This window comes from Martes martes (assembly GCF_963455335.1).
Source record: "Martes martes genome assembly, chromosome: 7".
NCBI classification, from domain to species: domain Eukaryota; kingdom Metazoa; phylum Chordata; class Mammalia; order Carnivora; family Mustelidae; genus Martes; species Martes martes.
This window is the reverse complement of record NC_137894.1, coordinates 99,374,551-99,392,990: the sequence shown is the minus strand read 5'-3', so window position 1 is coordinate 99,392,990 and position 18,440 is coordinate 99,374,551. Positions and strand designations below refer to the sequence as shown.

The 18,440-nt window shown below is 38.6% G+C and overlaps 1 protein-coding gene across 3 annotated transcripts in view; it reads left to right on the top strand.

The window, feature by feature from the left end:
* Nucleotides 1-18,440, top strand: part of FERMT2 (FERM domain containing kindlin 2) — a 93,094-nt gene that overhangs the window by 17,942 nt on the left and 56,712 nt on the right. For all 3 annotated transcript variants that reach the window (XM_080807330.1, XM_080807329.1, XM_080807328.1), the window contains exon 3: nt 17,488-17,721. In XM_080807330.1, the coding sequence (XP_080663456.1) occupies nt 17,488-17,721 (234 nt within the window). The remainder of the gene's footprint in view (nt 1-17,487; nt 17,722-18,440) is intronic.

The following is an 18,440-nucleotide window of genomic DNA, read 5'->3' as shown; positions in this document are numbered from 1 at the left end:
GTTTTGAATTTTATAGGACTATCTCAAAGATAATTGCTGGTTTGGTTCCAGACCACTGCAATAAAGCAAATATTTCAGTAAAGCAATTCAAATGAATTTTTTTGTTTCCCAGTACATACAAAGTTATGTTTACATTATACTGAAGCTAAGTGTGCAATAATAGCATTATGTCTAAAAAAATATATACATACCTTAATTTAAAAATACTTTTATTTCTAAAAATGCTGACCACCATCTGAGCTTTCAGGAAGTCATAATCTTTTTTGCTGGGGGAGGGTCTCCCCTTGATGTTGATGGCTGCTGACTGATCAGGGTGATGATTGCTGAAGGTTGGGGTGGTTGTGGCCACATTTAATTTCTTAAAATAAGACAATGAAGTTTGCCTCATTGATTGACCCTTCCTTTCATGAACGATTTCTCTGTAGCATGCGAATACTATTTGATAGCATTTTATTCATAGTAGAACTTCTTTCAAAATTGGAGTCTGTCCTCTCAAACGCTCCTGCTGCTTTATCAACTGAGCTTATGTCATGTTCTAAATACCTTGTTGTCATTTCGTCTTCACAGCATCTTCAGGAGTAAATTTCACATCAGAAAAAAAACCACTTTCTTTACTCCTGCATAAGAAACAGCTGCTCCTCTGTTCAGGTTTTATCCTAAGGTTACTCAGTCCCATCTTCATGCTCCACTTTAATTCTACTTCTCTTGCTGTTTCCACTACATCTTCAGTTACTTTCTCCACTGAAGTCTTGAACTCCTCAAAGTCATCTGTGAGGGTTAGATTTCACTTTTTCCAAACTCCGTGTTTATACTTTGACCTCTTTCCATGAATCAGGAATGTTCTTTTTTTTTTTTTTTTTTTAAAGATTTTATTTATTTGACAGACAGAGATCACAAGTAGGCAGAGAGGCAGGCAGAGAGAGGGGGGTGAAGCAGGCTCCCCGCTGAGCAGAGAGCCCGATGTGGGGCTCGATCTCAGGACCCTGGGATCATGACCTGAGCCGAAGGCAGAGGCTTTAACCCACTGAGCCACCCAGGCGCCCCATGAATCAGGAATGTTCTTAATGGCATCCAGAATGGTGAATCCTCTCTTGAAGATTTTCAGTTAACCTTGCCCACATCCATCAGAAGAATCACTGTCCTTGGTAACATTAGCCCTATGAGATGTATTTGTTAAATAATAAGACTTGAGAGATAAAATTACTCCTCCCTTGATTCATGAACTACAGAGTGGATATGTTATTAACAGGCTTGAAAACAACATTAATCTCATTGTACTTCTCTATCAGAGCTCTTGGGTGACCAGGTATATTTTCAGTGAGCAGTAATATTTTGAAAGGAATCTCTCTTTCTGAACAGTAGGTCTCAATAGTGGGCTTAAAATATTCATTAAACCATATTGTAAATGGATGTGCTGTCGTCCAGGCTTTTTTGTTCCATTTATAGAGCACAGGCAGAGTGGAGTTAGGGTAATTCTTGAGAGCCCTGGGGATTTTTGGAGTAGGCTGTGAGCATTGGCTTCCACTAAAAGTCACCAGCTACATTATGTAGCCCCTAACAAGAAAGTCTGTCTGTCCTTTGAAGCTTTGAAGCTAGGCATTGACTTGTCTCTAGCTATGGAAGTTTTAGAAGGCATCCTCTAATATAAGGCTGTTTTGTCTATGTTGAAAATTTGTTTAGTGTAGCCACCTTAATTAGTGATCTTGCCTAGACCTTCTTGGTAATTTGCTACAACTTCTACATCAGCATTTGCTGCTTCACTTTGTACTTTCATGTTCTAGAGATGGCTTCTTTCCTTAAACCTCTTGAACCAACCTCTGCTAGCCTCAAACTTTTCTGCTGCTTCCTCACCTCTTTCAGCCTTAGAATAGAAGAGTTAGGGCCTTACTCTGAATTAGGCTTTGGCTTAAAGGAATGTTGCAGTTGGTTTGGTCTTATATCTGGACCACTAGAACTTTTTTCATATCAGTAATAAACTTGTTTCACTTTCTCTTCATTCATTCCTGTGTTCACTGGAGTAGCACTTTTCTTTCAAGAACTTTTCCTCTGCGTTACAAGTTGGCTGTGTGTGCAAGGGGCCTAGTTTTCAGCCCGTCTCAGCTTTCAACACTAGGTTTTTGATTTAAACTGGGAGATGTGCAACTCCTTCTTTCACTTGGATATTTAGAGGCCATAACAGTGTTGTTAATTGGCCTAATTTCAATATTTTGTCTCAGGGTATAGGGAGGCCTGAGGAGAAGGAAGGAGATAGGGGAATGGCCAGCCAGTAGAGCAGTCAGAACACACACCAGCCACCTTTATCAATTAAGTTTGCCATCATATGGGCATGGTTGTGGTACCCCCAAATAATTATACATTAGTAACATAGGAGGTCACTGATCACAGATCACTGTAACAAATATAATGAGAAATTTTGAAATATTGCAGAAATTTACTGAAATGTGACACAGAGACGTAAACTGGGCAAATGCTATTGGAAAAATGACGCAGATAGAACTTGCTTGACACAAGGTTACCATAAAACTTAAATCTGTAAAAAAAAAAAAAAAAAATGCAGTGTCTGCAAAGAGCACCAAAGCAAAGTACAGTAAAATGAGGTATGCTTGTAATTGCTATCATTAAATCAGTTAAAGACATGCATAGTTTAAATATTCCTTCATTCATGTTTGGTGTTTGGAGAGTGATCTGATGAGAGAGACATGTAGTTTTGGCTGGTTCTAGGCAGGGTCTCTTAAGATGAGCTCCTCCCTCACTTGAATTATGGTTTCCATGGTGTAGTTCATAAATTTCTGGTATAATTTATCTTTCTTAGTATACATCTTGAATTGATTAGCTTAGTGATGAACTGGTAAATGTGTGGTAGGAGATGGAGTCCATTTTATATTAATAAATTGATATTCCAGTATACGGGTAATATTGGAACAAAGAAATGGAATCGTTTGAATGACTGTTTCAACATAGGTCTTGGAGACCCAAATGAAATAGCAGTCTCTCTGGTGACAAGGTTTCTCTGTGCTTGCCAGGCAGGGTTTATTTTGGGCAGAGCTGGATGAGAATATAAATAGAGTCTGTGAACCCATTTTTTTGTGCTTATTTTCAACTTATTCAGTTGACAGATACCTGTGCGAACTGAATTCTGATCTCATCTCTGCCACTGAGGAACTGTGGGGGCTCGACCAAGTCACTAGCCCCACTGGACCTGGATTCCTTATCTAGAGGAAGAATTTAGATTGGGTTGATTTCTAAGTATATTTTCAGGTCCCAGTTCACACAAGCTTCATAGCATCCTTCTATGGTGGGATGTGCACAGACTAAGCAAGTTGCACTAAGATCTGGTGAAGTCAGACTCAGTGGAAAGTTTGTTGAAACTCTCACCAGAATATTAGTCTCTGCTGCAGCCCTTTGCCTTTGAGATTTCTTGAAATTGGGGCATCTGGCTACCTCAAACGATGGAGCTTGCAACTCTTAATCTCAGGGTTGTGAGTTGAATGACGCCTCACCTTGGGCATAGAGCCTTTAAAAACAACAACAAAGATTTTTGAAATCTACCACATAATAGTGCTCTTACCAGTGCAGGTCACTTAGCTTTGAGGTAGGAAAGGCAGATGCTAAGGGAGGGAAGGGAGGAAATAAAATCCTCATGTGAAAGCATATCTCACTTCTCATTGCTCCCTCTGGCAAGACCTGGTATTTCCACTCTGGGTTTTTTTTTTTTTTTTTAATTTTTAAAAATATTTTTATTTATTTGAGAGAGAGAGAGCATGAGAGAGAGAGCTAGATCACAAGAAGGGGGAGGAGTAAAGGGAGAAGCAGACTCCCTACTGAGCAGGGACTCTGCTGTGGGGTTCCATCCCAGGATTCTGGGATCATGACCTGAGCCAAAGGCAGATGCTTAATCTATTGAGCCACCCAGGTGCCCCAAATCTTAGTGCTTTTGTTGCTCTCTGTTTAATTTTCAAGCTAGGAGTTTCTAGCTTTCCATTTCACCTACAGCTGTCTTCTCTCATCTGTAGTCAGTATCATTAAGACCTGTGATTCCTAGACATATTCCTTGTATTTGGCTCCTTCTCTTCAGCTTCTGCCTTAGGTCAGGTCCTTCTTCCAGAATGTTGCAGTAAATTTCTTGCTATCAGGCACTTCCTTTTCCTGATTTATTCTCCATAATCCCATCATAATTACCTTCATTAAAAAATCTGATTTAAAGACTCCTTTGTCTATAGGATAGTTTCTCTGAGCACATGTTGGAAATCCCATATCTCTTAAGAATCAGGTAAAAATCTTTAAAAGAAAAAAGGGGAGGGGCGCCTGGGTGGCTCAGTGGGTTAAGCCTCTGCCTTTAGCTCAGGTCATGATCTCAGGGTCCTGGGATCGAGCCCCACATCGGGCTCTCTGCTCGGCGGGGAGCCTGCTTCCCTCTCTCTTTGCCTGCCTCTCTGCCTACTTGTGATCTCTCTCTGTCCAATAAATAAATAAAATCTTTTTTAAAAAATCAGATAAAATACCACCTCTTCAGAGCCTAATTCCTCTTTTACATTAAAATTGGTTGGTTCTGATCAGACAACAAAAAGAAATAAAAGGCATCCGAATTGGCGAAGAAGTCAAACCCTTATTCTTTGCAGATGATATGATACTTTATGTGGAAAATCCAAAAGCCTCCATTCCAAAACTGCTAGAACTTGTACAAGAATTCAGTAAAGTGGCAGGATATAAAAACAGTGCACAGAAATCAGTTGCATTTCTATACACCAACAAGAAGAATCTGTACTCAGGAAACTATACAATACTCATGAAAGAAAATGAGGAAGACACAAAGAAATGGAAAAACGGGAGCCTGGGTGGCTCAGTGGGTTAAAGCCTCTGCCTTCGGCTCAGGTCATGATCCCAGGGTCCTGGGATCGAGCCCCACGTCCGGCTTTCTGCTCAGCAGGGAGCCTTCTTCCTTTCCTCTCTCTCTGACTGCCTCTCTGCCTACTTGTGATCTCTGTGAAATAAATAAATAAAATCTTTAAAAAAAAAAATGGAAAAACGTTCCATGCTCATGGATTGGAAGGAAAATATTGTTAAAATGTCTACGCTACCTGGAGCGATCTACACATTTAATACAATCCCCATCAAAATACCATGAACTTTTTTCACAGAAGTGGAACAGATAATCCTAAAATTTATATGGAACCAGAAAAGACCCTGAATAGCCAGAGAACAACAGAGCTGATAGCATCACAATTCCAGATTTCAAGCTCTATTACAAAGCTGTAGTCATCAAGACAGTATGGTACTGGCACAAAAACAGACACATAGATCTGTGGAACAGGATAGAGAGCCCAGAAATGGATCCTCAATTCTGTGGTCAACTAATCTTTGACAAAGCAGGAAAGAATGTCCAATGGAAAAAAGAGTCTTTTCAACAAATAGTGTTGAGAAAATTGGACAGCCACATGCAGAAGAATGAAGCTGGACCATTTCCTTACACCATGCACAAAAGTAGACTCAAAATGGATGAAAGACCTCAATGTGAGACAGAAATCCATCAAAACCCTTCAGAACACAGGTGGCAAACCTCTTCAACCTCAGCCACAGCAACTTCTTCCTAAAAACATCGCCAAAGGCAAGGGAAACAAGGGTAAAAATGAACTACTGGGACTTTATCAAGATAAAAAGCTTTTGCACAGCAAAGGAAACAGTCAACAAAACCAAAAGACAACTGACAGAATGGGAGAAGGTATTCGCAAATGACTTATCAGACAGAGGGCTACTATCCAATATCTATAAAGAACTTATCAAACACAACACCCAAAGAACAAAGAATCCAAGAAATGGGCAGAAGACGTGAACAGACATTTCTGCAAAGAAGACATCCAGATAGCCAACAGACACATGAAAAAGTGCTCCGTATCACTTGGCATCGGGGAAATACAAATCAAAACCACAATGAGATACCACGTCACACCAGTCAGTATGACTAAAACTAACAAGTCAGGAAATGAGACTTTGGCAAGAATGTGGAGAAAGGGGACGTTCCTCTTGCATTGTTGGTGGGAATGCAAGCCAGGCAGCCACTCTGGAAAACAGTATGGAGGTTCCTCAAAAAGTTGAAAATAGAGCTACCCTACAACCCAGCAATTGCACTACTGGGTGTTTACCCCAAAGATATAAATGTAGTGATCTGAAGGGGCACCTGCACCCCAATGTTTATAGCAGCAGTGTTGACAACAGCCAAACTGTGGAAAGAGCCTAGATGACCATCGCAGATAAATGGATAAAGAAGATGTGATACACACACACACACACACACAGGAATATTAGGCAGCTATCAAAAATGAAATCCTGTCATTTGCAAAGGACGTGGATGGAACTAGAGGCGTTACACTAAGCGAAGTAAGTCAATCAAAGATAATTATATAATCTCACTGATTTGTGAAATTTGAGAACCAAGGCAGTAGATCATGGGAGAAGAGAGGAAACAATGAAATGGGACAAAACCAGAGAGGGGAAACAAACCATAAAAGACTCTTGATCTCAAGAGACAAACTGAGGGTTCCTGGAGTGGAGGGGGATGGGAAGGCTGGGGTGGCTGGGTGATGGACATTGGGGAGGGTATGTGCTATGGTGAGGGCTGTGAATTGTGTAAGACTGATGATGCACAGATCTGTACCCCCAAAACAGTTAATACATTATATGTTAATTAAAAGTTGGTTGCTTCTCTGGCATTTTTTTTAAAATATATTTTTAGTTCATTTTACTTGTTTGTGTCCCTTACTAGGGCTCTTAAGTGTCTCTCAAATGGGAGTTCTTACTAATTTTATATTCCCATGGCCTAGCTTAGTGTGGCAAATGTTAGGTACTTGGAAAATGTCTGTTAATTCATATATTCATTGTGCACCTGAGGAGTAACAATGTTTGTCCATTTTGCTTCCTCTTTCCGTTTTTGAGGTTCTGAGTTACTAAAGAGTCCAGAACAAGAAGGCACACCTGAAATCAAGGGAGGGGATCCTCAGCATTCTCCCTCTGAAATTAAAAGTTTGGGAGGAAGGAAACCTAAAGGGATAAGAGTAAGAAGTTCTTCAGGACAAAAGAATATGATTGAATAGTGAAATTAAGATCTGATGTCCTTAAACTTCAATATATATTAGAAATAACATCATAGAGATAATTTTTAAACTTATTTTAGCATTAGTTTTACTTGTAGACCCTATCTTTATGTATTAGTGGCAATGACATCTCCTTAGAAACCTTAGAAGAGGGATGCCTGGGTGGCTCAGTTGGTTGGGCGGCTGCCTTCAGCTCAGGTCATGATCCCAGCGTCCTGGCATCGAGTCCCGCATCGGGCTCCTTGCTCAGCGGGGAGCCTGCTTCTCCCTCTGACTCTGCCTGCCACTCTGTCTCCCTGTGCTCTCTCGCTCTTTCTCTCTCTGACAAATAAATGAATAAAATCTTTAAAAAAAAACAAAAAAACCTTAGAAGAGATGTGTATTTGTTTTAGCAGTTGGAGAGGAAAGCAGAAACTAAAGCTCTTCTACTGTCAGTAGCTTAGTAAATGTAAGAAACCTTGGCTTGAGACAGCAGATTACAGCTGGGGAAGAGGAAGGAGGCAGGTTAATTCCTGGAGTTGTGGAAAGAAGACTGGGAGAAGCCCAGTTCTGTAAGTTAGATGGAAGCCCTTGTCTCCCTGACAACTTACCAGCAGTGTTCTTTCTTCTCTCTCTAACCCAGACTCTACAGGTGCCACTGCTAGCAGTTTTCCTTCTTTCTCAAATTGAAACATTGACCATATATTTTCCAAAAAATCTTGTGATATATGTTTAGTGTAGTATAATACTGTTAATAATATGCTTTGGGTTATTTTAGATTTGGGCAACAATCTGATTTGGAACCTACCTATTATTTATACTATTTCTTTGTGGCAAATCTGAATTCTAAGACCTAAAAATGAATTTTTGGAATATAATCATTTCATATTATAGGGTTTGTCTTAGACAAAGTAATTCGTCCTTTTTAGAAGATGTGAGCAGGAAGAGGAAATCAATTCAGTTTGATTTCCCCACATCTAGGGAAATCTCTGTTGTGCTTCTGGTTAGTATAGAAGCATGTTTTAATTCTGAAGTTGAAGACAAAGTGGGTTTTTTTTTAAACCTATATCTAAATTAATCCTTGTCTGGGATAATATTTTCTTGGGGTAGTAGTGAAGGATCTTTAAATTTTTCAATATGAGGATTTATTCATTTATCAGTTACTGTGTACAGGCACTGTGCTAGCAATATAATGGTGATTGAAATAGAACTTGTGTTTGTTTTAGAGAGTGTAGTCCAGTAGGGAAGAAAGACACTTACCCCACCCATGAACAACAATGAATGCAAATTTTGAGCAATACCACAGTGTACTGAAATAGAGAATAATGAAGGGACACAGGACATTGGAAGGCTTATCTTAGGGTGATTGAGAAGGCTTCCCTGGGAGCATGAAATTTAAACTAAAATTTGAGAAAGAGGGAACTCCACATTCAGAGTGGAATAGCATGTTCAAAGCCACTAAGGCAGGAAAGAGCTTACTTACATATATTAGTTCCTGGAATAAAGAGAAGGAAAAAGTATGGTTGAAGCAGAGGAAGAGTCGTGTAAGATAAATTCAGAGGAGTGGATGGGCCATAGTGTGTGGGGTTTTGTAGACTATGATAAGGCATTTGGATTTTATTTTGAGTGCATTTGGAAGCTGTTAAAGTATTTTCATCAGGGAAATGACAAGAGTCAATGTTGAGTAGATCACCTTGGGATGTTGTGTGTAAAGTGCTGAACGGAATCAGTAGACTTATCAGGGGGGCTATTGCAGTAATCAGTGGAAGAGGTGCTGGTGACCTGAACAATATGGGTTCATGCCAGTGGAAATTGGAGATTTTTGGAAGTTAAATAGAAAGGGTTGCTGATAGATGTGGGGAATGGTGGGAAGAGAAGAATCCATTACTTCTAGATTCTGGTTTGGCCAACTGTAATAGTAATAGTAATATGTTTAGTAATTTAGTAATAGTAATTTAGTAATTACTTATTTAGTAATAGTAGAGATAGAAAATTGGGTTAAGTTTTGGATGTATTAAGTTTAAGATGTCTGTGAGATATCCAGATGGAGATGTGGGATAGGCAGTAGGATATATAAGCAGGTGCTCTAAGCAGAAGGTTGGGCTGAAGATAAAGCTTAGAAATGTGAGTGTATAGATGCCATTTAAAGCCATGGAAATGGATGCGATCCCTAGGGAGTCAATGTAAGAAGTGTGTGGTTCCTAGAAGGTGAGAAGGGTAGCACAGCATAGTTAACAGGATTGGTTTGAGATAAATAGACAGTTATTTTATCATAACTCAAAGGCAGGAGACCCATACAGGTAGAATAAATACAAGAAGGTTTATAAATTTGGTTGGCATGTAGGTGAAATAGTTCCAATCTGATAGCCTCTGTATTTTCTGAAGTAGAATCTGTCATTGTCTACTTAGAAAGAGGGAGGATAGTCAGCAATTTGAGGATGGCTATGAAGTTTGAAATACAGTGGTGTACTAAAGAAACATAGGCTTGCCCAGTGGTATCTCAGACCATGTTGGTCATAAAATTTATAGTGCAGGCATACTTCAGAGATACTTTGAATTTAGTTCCCAACTGCCATAAAATGAACGTCCCAGTAAAATACATCAAATGAAATTTTGGTTTTGTAGTGCATATAAACATTACATTTACACTGTAGTCCTAGGTGTGCAATAGCATTGTCTAAAAAACAATACACATACCTTAATTAAAAAAAATTTTTTTAAAGATTTTATTTATTTGACAGAGCGAGCACAAGCAAGGGGAGCAACAGAGAGAGAAGCAGGCTCCCCACTGAGCAGGGAGCCTGATGTCGGGGCTCAATCATGACCTGAGCCAAAGGCAGATGCTAACGACTGAGCCACCGAGGCACCCCTTTAAAAATATTTTATTGCTAAAAAATGCTAACTATTATCTGAGCTTTTTAGCAAATCATGAGTGATCACAGAGCACCATAAAAAATAATAATAAAGTTCGAAATATTGCAAGAATTACCAAAATGTGACAGAAATATGACGTGAGCAAATGCCATTGGAAAATGGCACCAGCACACTTTCTCAAAGCTGGGTTGCTACAAACCCTTCAATTTGTAAACAAAAAAACCCCACAGTATCTGCGAAGTACAATAAAAGGAGGTGTGCCTGGGGCACCTGGGTGACTCAGTGGGTTAAAGCCTCTGCCTTCGGCTCAGGTCGTGATCCCAGGGTCCTGGGATTGAGACCCACATTGGGCTCTCTGCTCAGCAGGGAGCCTGCTTCTCCCTCTCTCTCTGCCTGCCTCTCTGCCTACTTGTGATCTCTGTCAAACAAATAAAATATTTTTTTAAAAAAAAGGTATGTCTGTAATTGTTTCACTCTGGTTGTGAAATGAATGAGGGAAAATCCTCTTTTAAATTTGGTAGATAGGTGACTAGGTGGTAAAAGTAAACGGTGTGATGGGGGCGTCTTATTTGGAAGGTCTTATTTTGGAGCTCAAGGGGACACTGTCTTAGGATATCTGGTCTGGTCAGTTTGCATGGCTTGCTCACAGTGGTGTCAGAACTAGTTGCTTAGTAGCTTTGTTAATAGCTTACTAGGACTGAAGTTTTTTGCTGTCATTAAAGAGAGGGTAAATTCTTGACATGTAATAGTTATATACTACCTAATTTGGGGTTTTAAGAGGAATCTAAAAGGAAACAGAGGAAACACAACAGAAAAATCTGTTTACAGAAATAAGGCATGTGCCCAGAAGGCATTTGTGTACTTATAATTTAAAATAAAATGTTGGAGCACGTGGGTGGCTCAGTTGGTTAAGCGACTGCCTTTAGCTCAGGTCCTGATCTGGGGTCTAGCCCCACAGCGGGCTCCTTGTTCAGAGGGGAGCCTGCTTCTCCCTCTCTCTGCCTGCTACTCCGCCTGCTTGTGCTCTCTACCTCTCTCTGTCAAATAAATAAAATTTAAAAATAAAATAAAATTTTGAATTATCAAAGAATATCTAATATAAACTTTGCTTTTGGTTTATGGAAGTTATGAGAATGCTAAACAAATTCTGTATTTCCTTCCTGCATGACTATTATTTCTTAAATATGCAAACAGAAATCTAAGCCACTTTAAAGTAACATTTTGTTTCCTGTTTATTTCAAATTGTTATTAATAAGTTACTTATTTTTGAAATGTGGGTACTTAAGTTAATTCAGTTAACTATTTGTCTTTTTTTTTTTTTTTTTTTTTTTTTTTTTACTTTTTAAGCAATTAAGATTGTTTAAAAATGGAAGTAAAGGGGCACCTGGGTGGCTCAGTGGGTTAAAGCCTCTGCCTTCGGCTCAGGTCATGATCCCAGGGTCCTGGGATCGAGCCCCACATCGGGCTCTCTGCTCCACGGAGAGCCTGCTTTCTCCTCTCTGCCTGCTTGTGATCTCTATTTGTTAAATAAATAAAATCTTTAAAAAAAAATGGAAGTAAATAACTGCATTTTAGAATTGCATATCAAAATGATCAAGAAGGAAAAGATTAAATAGGGTGTTAATAGTATATCTCCTTTCTCTGTGCTCATATTTTCTAGAGTCTAAGGTAGCTGTCCTTGCATAAAGAGGGACATGGTATTTTCCTTAGCAGGAAGCTTTTTGAAATATTTGATTCTTTTGTGACTGATGGAGCGGGTGAATGCTCCAAAAGCCATTTGGTAGAATAAGCAATGTTTGTGTACTCAGCCTCCCAATAATGAAAGCCCTAAGCCTTCTGTTCCTTAAAATACACACGTGGGGTCTTTGAGGATAAATACTCTACCACTTCTTGAATTTGAAGAGCATTCTATTATAGTCAAGTGAAAATATTTTTATTGATAATGTTTTAGCCACTTGAAATGTTAATGATACGAATTTGAGTGTCTGTCAGGTAGTAGTAGTTTTATTTGGAACAGAGCACAACATAATTGGGTATATTAAATATGGGAGGAACACAGGAATAATTCTTTCCAGAATTCTGGCAGATTTTTAAAAATTAATTTTAAAAGTTAATTTATAAATTCTAACATAATTAACATACAGTGTTATATTAGTTTCAAGTGTACAAAATAGTGATTCAACAATTCTACACATTACTCAGTGTTGGCAAAATATTTTGAGAAATTTACACATATTACTGAAATTTATTATAACTTTTGGGTATATGAAACCATAATCTAAATAATTCTTGACTTCTAAAAAGTTACTAAAAAGGCTAAATTTATGAGAAAGAAAACCATGTCTTTATAATAGTACATTTTCCCCCTTAGGTTTCCTTTCTGAGAAGGTTTGTGTTTATGGTATGTTGCTTCTTAAAAATCTGGATACAAGATTTTAATGTCACAGTATACCAGATACAAGAAGGTGGTTACACTGTACCTGGAGCACAACTGAAATCCTGACGTTGGACAAACTATCAGAACATGTTGAGCATGATCTACCCCTTGAATGGTTATATGATATTGATGGAACAAGTCCCCTTTATGGTGTTGCTTGCTAATAAGTTCCACCATAGCAAGTGGCAGGGTGATTATTGTTGTTGTTATTATTATTGTTATTATTTTGAGAGAGTGGGGAGGCAGGTAGAGAGAGAATCTTAAGCAGTCTTAACCAGGTTCCATAGCCAGTGAAGAGCCTGACATCTGGTTCAGTCTCATGACCCTGAAATCCTGACCTGAAATGAAATCGAGTCAAGTCTTTTCATTGACCAAGCCACCCAGGCACTCCAGGCCGGTTATTCTTATGAGTGAGAGTATGTGTGTGTTGCATTCAGTTGTCCAGTGCTACGTTTGGAACACCAAGACTACCATTCTGAAAAATCAGAAATGTTTGTTTACTAGAACATGGTGTAGGGCTCAGATTTTGATGTGGAAGGGAGTTAAATATGTGGAAAATTTGTTCCAAAGCTTTTTGATTATGCAAATGTAGGGAATTTCAGTAACTGTTTATAAATCCTCTTAGGATTTATAAAGAAAATAAACCATTATTTTAAAAGAAATACACAAAGAAAAATAAACCATTGTTTTACAAATAAGTAGCATTTTCATTTGCTTTTCATTTATTCATAATTATTTTATAGATGGCCATTTTACTTTTATTTATTTATTTATTTTTAGAGATTTTATTTATTTATTTGACAGAGAGACACAGCGAGAGAGGGAACACAAACAGGGGGAGTGGAAGAGGGAGAAGCAGGCTCCTCGCTGAGCAGAGAGCCCGATGTGGGGCTCGATCCCAGGACCCTGGGGTCATGACCTGAGCCGAAGGCAGAAGCTTAACAACTGAGCCACCCAGGTGCCCTGACCATTTTACTTTTAAAAAATCAAAGTTTTTTATGCCTCTATTCAGTCTTTAATGGGAGGAATATGTAAATATATATGTTGATATCTGAAATCTACTCTTGTGCATGATGTTTATACCAGTTACAGTTGCACTGTAGAGACAAGCTGCCCTGTAGTGTACTAGATAACTTAAGTACCAAGAGTTATTACATTAAGATATACTGCTTTACACATATACACACAAAATTCGTTAAGCATTTTTGATGTACAGTTGGTTCTTGTGCTTGCCTTGGTGAGTGATTCTCAAGTGATACACCATCATTTTTCTTAGGATTTTGATCACTGTTTAAAATAAGTATTTGCTGCATCTAAATAGAACAACTATATTCTTATGATATCCTGGGTGAAGCCAGTTGTGGGTCTTCATGTGTAAGTATTGGTTTCAAAGTAGCACCAAAGGAAGATTTCCTAGAAACCAAGAAAACATTGTTTTGCATATTTAAGAGAGTTCAGTCAAGTCTCTAAAAAGTTTTGAAGTGAAACTGTGATACAATGACTCTGCTGAAGAGCAAATTAAAGAGTAATTACTGTAAATGTGTTTTGAGCTTTATAGAATCATTCCAGTCACTGTTTAATTGATATTGTAGGGACACCTGGGTGGCTCAGTTGGTTAAACATCTGACTTGATCTCAGCTGGGGTTTTGATTTCAGGGTCATGAGTTTAGGCTGGGCAGGGAGCCTACTTTAAAAAAAATGATACTGTAGGGTCCCTGGGTGGCTCATTTGGTTAAGTGTCCCAATTCTTGGTTACTGCTCAGGTTTCTAGGAAAAGGCCCTGCACGGGGCTGCACTCCCCTGTTTATTCTTGCTGGATACAGGTGTGTTGCTCCTTTATTGTGAGAAAGTGAAGTGGAATTGATGGGGAGGGTCAGATTTTTAAAGAGGAAAATCAGGTGAGGTGCTTGTTTCTGAGGTTAGAATTTGAAGTCTAATTGATGTGAAGTTGAGATTGTCATTTGTCAGGGGCCCACAAAGTTTTCATGTAAACGTCCTGATACAAATATCTGGGGCTTTGTGAGTTTCCTCTGCCTGTGAGTGAAGGGTGGTCAACTACATGCATGACATCCAGAAAGTAGTAGGAATTTAATGGCCTTGGGGACAACCTTTAACCAAGGAAGTGGATAGCTTCTCTTTCCTTAGGTGGGCCAAGTGTTAGGCATGTTCCACATAATTAGTCTAGAGGGTCTTCAGCAGGACTGAACTCCAGTTATAAACAGCAGTCAGTGAACCTTTAATAAACTTTTTTCTCCGTCCATCTCACTGTCTCTAATCCCCTCAAGTATGCTTCCCCTCAAAGTTCTCATTTCAGGTTTACCCTTGGAGGAATTCAAATGATAGTCGGTTGTTGACAGACTTTTGGTGGTGGTAGTAGTAGTGGTAGTATACAGCTTCCCTTCTCCCTCTACTGGAGAGATATGGCTTCCTTAGTGATTGACCCTGGCACCAGAGTACAGGAGAGTGAATGGACTGAGGAATGGGGAAGAAAGTATTGTATGCCTACCTACCATTAATTCATTTCAGCTCAGCCTTACTCAAATTGGTTCATTCTTTGCAGGTGATCTTTTTCTGTCTTGGGTTTTCTGTTCATGAAGAAAAAAGTAAATCACCTACTGACTTGTGTGACCATTTACCTCAGAATAAATGAAAAGGTCCCAACTTTGGTTTTCTGTGAGCAAGATTAGGTTTTCTGTGTTTAAAAGTTAAGTGACATTTTCTGTGCTGGAAAATAACTTAAGATTCAGGGTACTATATACATTGTGTCACATAATAAAGTGAGTAGTTATAAAATAGTAGTTATATGTATTTCTACAGCCAAACTTCAAATAACATGATTGACTGGGTTATCCCAAAACAAATAATAAAATTTCAAAATGGCAGTGTAATCACAAGTAACTACAGTTCTCCCATTAAAGTACTTACTGATTAGGAATGTCTGGGTGGCTCAGTCATTAAGCATTTGGCTCAGGTCATGATCCCAGGGTCCTGGGATCGAGTCAGGCATCAGACTCCTTGGTCAGCAGGGAGCCTGCTTCTCCCTCTGCCTGCAGCTCCCTCTGCTTGTGCTCTGTCTCTGTCTCTCTAAAATAAATAAAATATAAAAAGAAAAAAAATACTTACTGATTAAATTTCTTTTAACGTCTGGGGAATTGAAAGTGTTTCTCCACTTGTGCTGTGTTTCTTCTACAATGAGAAGTTCAATCATAAGATGTAAGTTTCGGGTGCCTGGGTGGCTCAGTTGGTTAAGCAACTGCCTTCGGCTCAGGTCATAATCCTGGAGTCCCGGGATCGAGTCCCACATCAGGCTCCCAGCTCCATGGGGAGTCTGTTTCTCCCGATGACCTCTCTCCTCTCATGCTCTCTCTCTCATTCTCTCTCTCTCTCTCTCAAATAAATAAGTAAAATCTTTAAAAAAATAAAATAAAATAAATGTTCTAGTAAGATGTAAGTTTCACCATTAGAGAGGGGTTTCCAGGCACATAATCAGCGCAAAAATTTTACTTTTTACTATATGAGGCTTTCAGGTATACAAGTTGTGTTTTAAAAAAATTTCATATTAGCATATGCTTTTGAGCTCATGTTCTAAAAGTTGACCAGTGCTTTTAAAATCTGAATTAAAATTAGCTTTTTATCAGAATCATGATAATTGGTTTTTTTATTTGTAAGAATGCTATTCTCCAGGTTTGTTTGTTTTTCCCTTTCCCTGGAAGGCTTTGGCCAATCTTTTGTTTTAATGATTTATTTATTTATTTTAGAGAGTATGTTCAGAGGAAAGTGGGGGGGAGAGACAGAGACAGAATCCTCCAGCGGGACTCAGAGCTGAGTTCAGAGTCCCACTCCGGGCTCAATCCCAGTACCCTGAGATCATGACCTGAGCTGAAACCAAGAGTCGTCACTCAACCAGTTGAGCCACCTGGGTGCCCTGTTTTGTTTTTGTTTGTTTGTTTGTTTAAGATTTTATTTATTAGAGAGACCCCAAGAGAGGGAACAGAAGCACAGGGAATGGGAGAGTGGGAAGCAGGCTTTCTGCAGAGCAGGGAGCCCGGTGTGGGGCTCTGGGACCCTGTATCCCAGACCCTGATCCCAGGACCCTGGGATCATGACCTGAGCCCAAGGCAGACACTTAATGACTGAGCCACCCAGGTGCCCCGCCCTGCCTATTCTTTTTTTGAAATATCATATCCCCCTTTCTTGGTTCTTAGTTTAATGCATACTTATCTAAAAAGTCTTCACTTTTATTGCTACTTTAAAAAAATAGCTGAAGTTGGGTTTTATTTTGCAAGTTTATGTTATGATCTGCTTTAATGAGGTAAGCCAGATCTTGTGTTTATTCTTTTATTTGGTTTCATTTAATTTAATTGCATAAGGCTGTTGAATAGTTTAACAGATAATAACATTTTCTTTTACACTTGTATCAGAATATGTTGGGGAAAAAGTTGGGTCAATGTAACTTGTAAGTTACTTCTGTGGAAATGTATTTGGGACAGCTTATATATTTGGGATGTAGTGTTTTGTTTTTTGTTTTTTTCTCTTACTTGTGGACATTTTTCTCCATACTCTTCACCTAGGATATTGGTTTTTGTTCACTTGGATTCCCCATCTTAGTCTTCACTACTCCTTGTATACCTCAGCACACATCTGCAGCCTTATAAACAAACCTCAGCCTTCTCACCGGCTTTATCAGAATATTGTCCTTTCCTTAAGGCTGGGCTTAGAACCCACTGACTCCACTTCATTAATTTTTCCGAGTCTAGTTCCCAGGGTTCCCTTTGTTTTCTGAGTGACTACGGTGTATTCTCTCTTCATCCTTGTGCCCTATATTGTACCTGATGATTAGTTACACTGTGTACTCTGCCTCAGCTACGTTATGTATGGCTTTCAAGGGCACAGTGTTTTCTCAGCTCTTTAGGATTTCTTTTTTATCTATCACATAACAGACACTTCGTATTTAATTAGTTGCTTATATTAAATACGCAATTTAGCTTTCTTCTTATAATTTCTCTCTAGGTAATCTTAGTGATTTTTTAAGTGTTTTGTTTATTGCTTGTTTTTTAATAGATGTAAAAAATGGTCTAAGTGTTTTGTTTATTGCTTGTTTTTTAATAGATGTAAAAAAGGATTGGTCTGACCATGCTCTCTGGTGGGAAAAGAAGAGAACTTGGCTTCTTAAAACACATTGGACCTTGGATAAGTATGGCATTCAGGCAGATGCTAAGCTTCAGTTCACCCCCCAGCACAAACTGCTCCGCCTGCAGCTTCCCAACATGAAGTATGTGAAGGTGAAAGTGAATTTCTCTGATAGAGTCTTCAAAGCTGTTTCTGACATCTGTAAGACTTTTAGTAAGTATCAAATTCTTCATGAAAGTATTAGAGGTGTGATGTATATATGACTAATGATTAACAGCTTATTTCAAAGAGTAGGTTGGGTGAGCTATGTTGTATGTATATGTCAGTTTTTCACTTTATTCTTGAAAGTTTTTTATTACTTTAAGATAAAGAAATATTGAGGTAAGATGGAACAGGATTCTTTCCTTACTAGAAGTGTATCAGGTAATGTATTATGTAATACTTCATTCTGATGACTTAATTTTATTTCTTGGGAAGGAAAAGAAAAAAGGCATCATTTTCAGGATGTAGGTTTTGCAATGTTTCCTTCACATAAATCATTATTTGATTTTGGTGATTCAGGCACATAGTGTCACTTCCTTCACTGAAGGCCTAACATAGCTCCTAAGGAAATGACCATGAGTGTTATCTTCCTTAAGCAACTTGAAGTTCAACTACAACTTGAACACTCTTGTAGTGATTCTATTTATGCTTTCTGAAATGAAATGTGGACTACTTTTGGCTGACCCAGTTATGTCATATGACAGGAAGTATTCAACTATCAGAGAAAATGAACTATTGCCATTATCACTAGTACATAATTCTTTTATACCATAGATTTAGGGGAGATGTAGAACATTACTGTTTTGATCTAATGACTGAAATTATAGTGTTTTTATGCTTAATGGGATTTTTAGGAAAAAATAAAGATACAGAAAAGTATAAGGAATTAT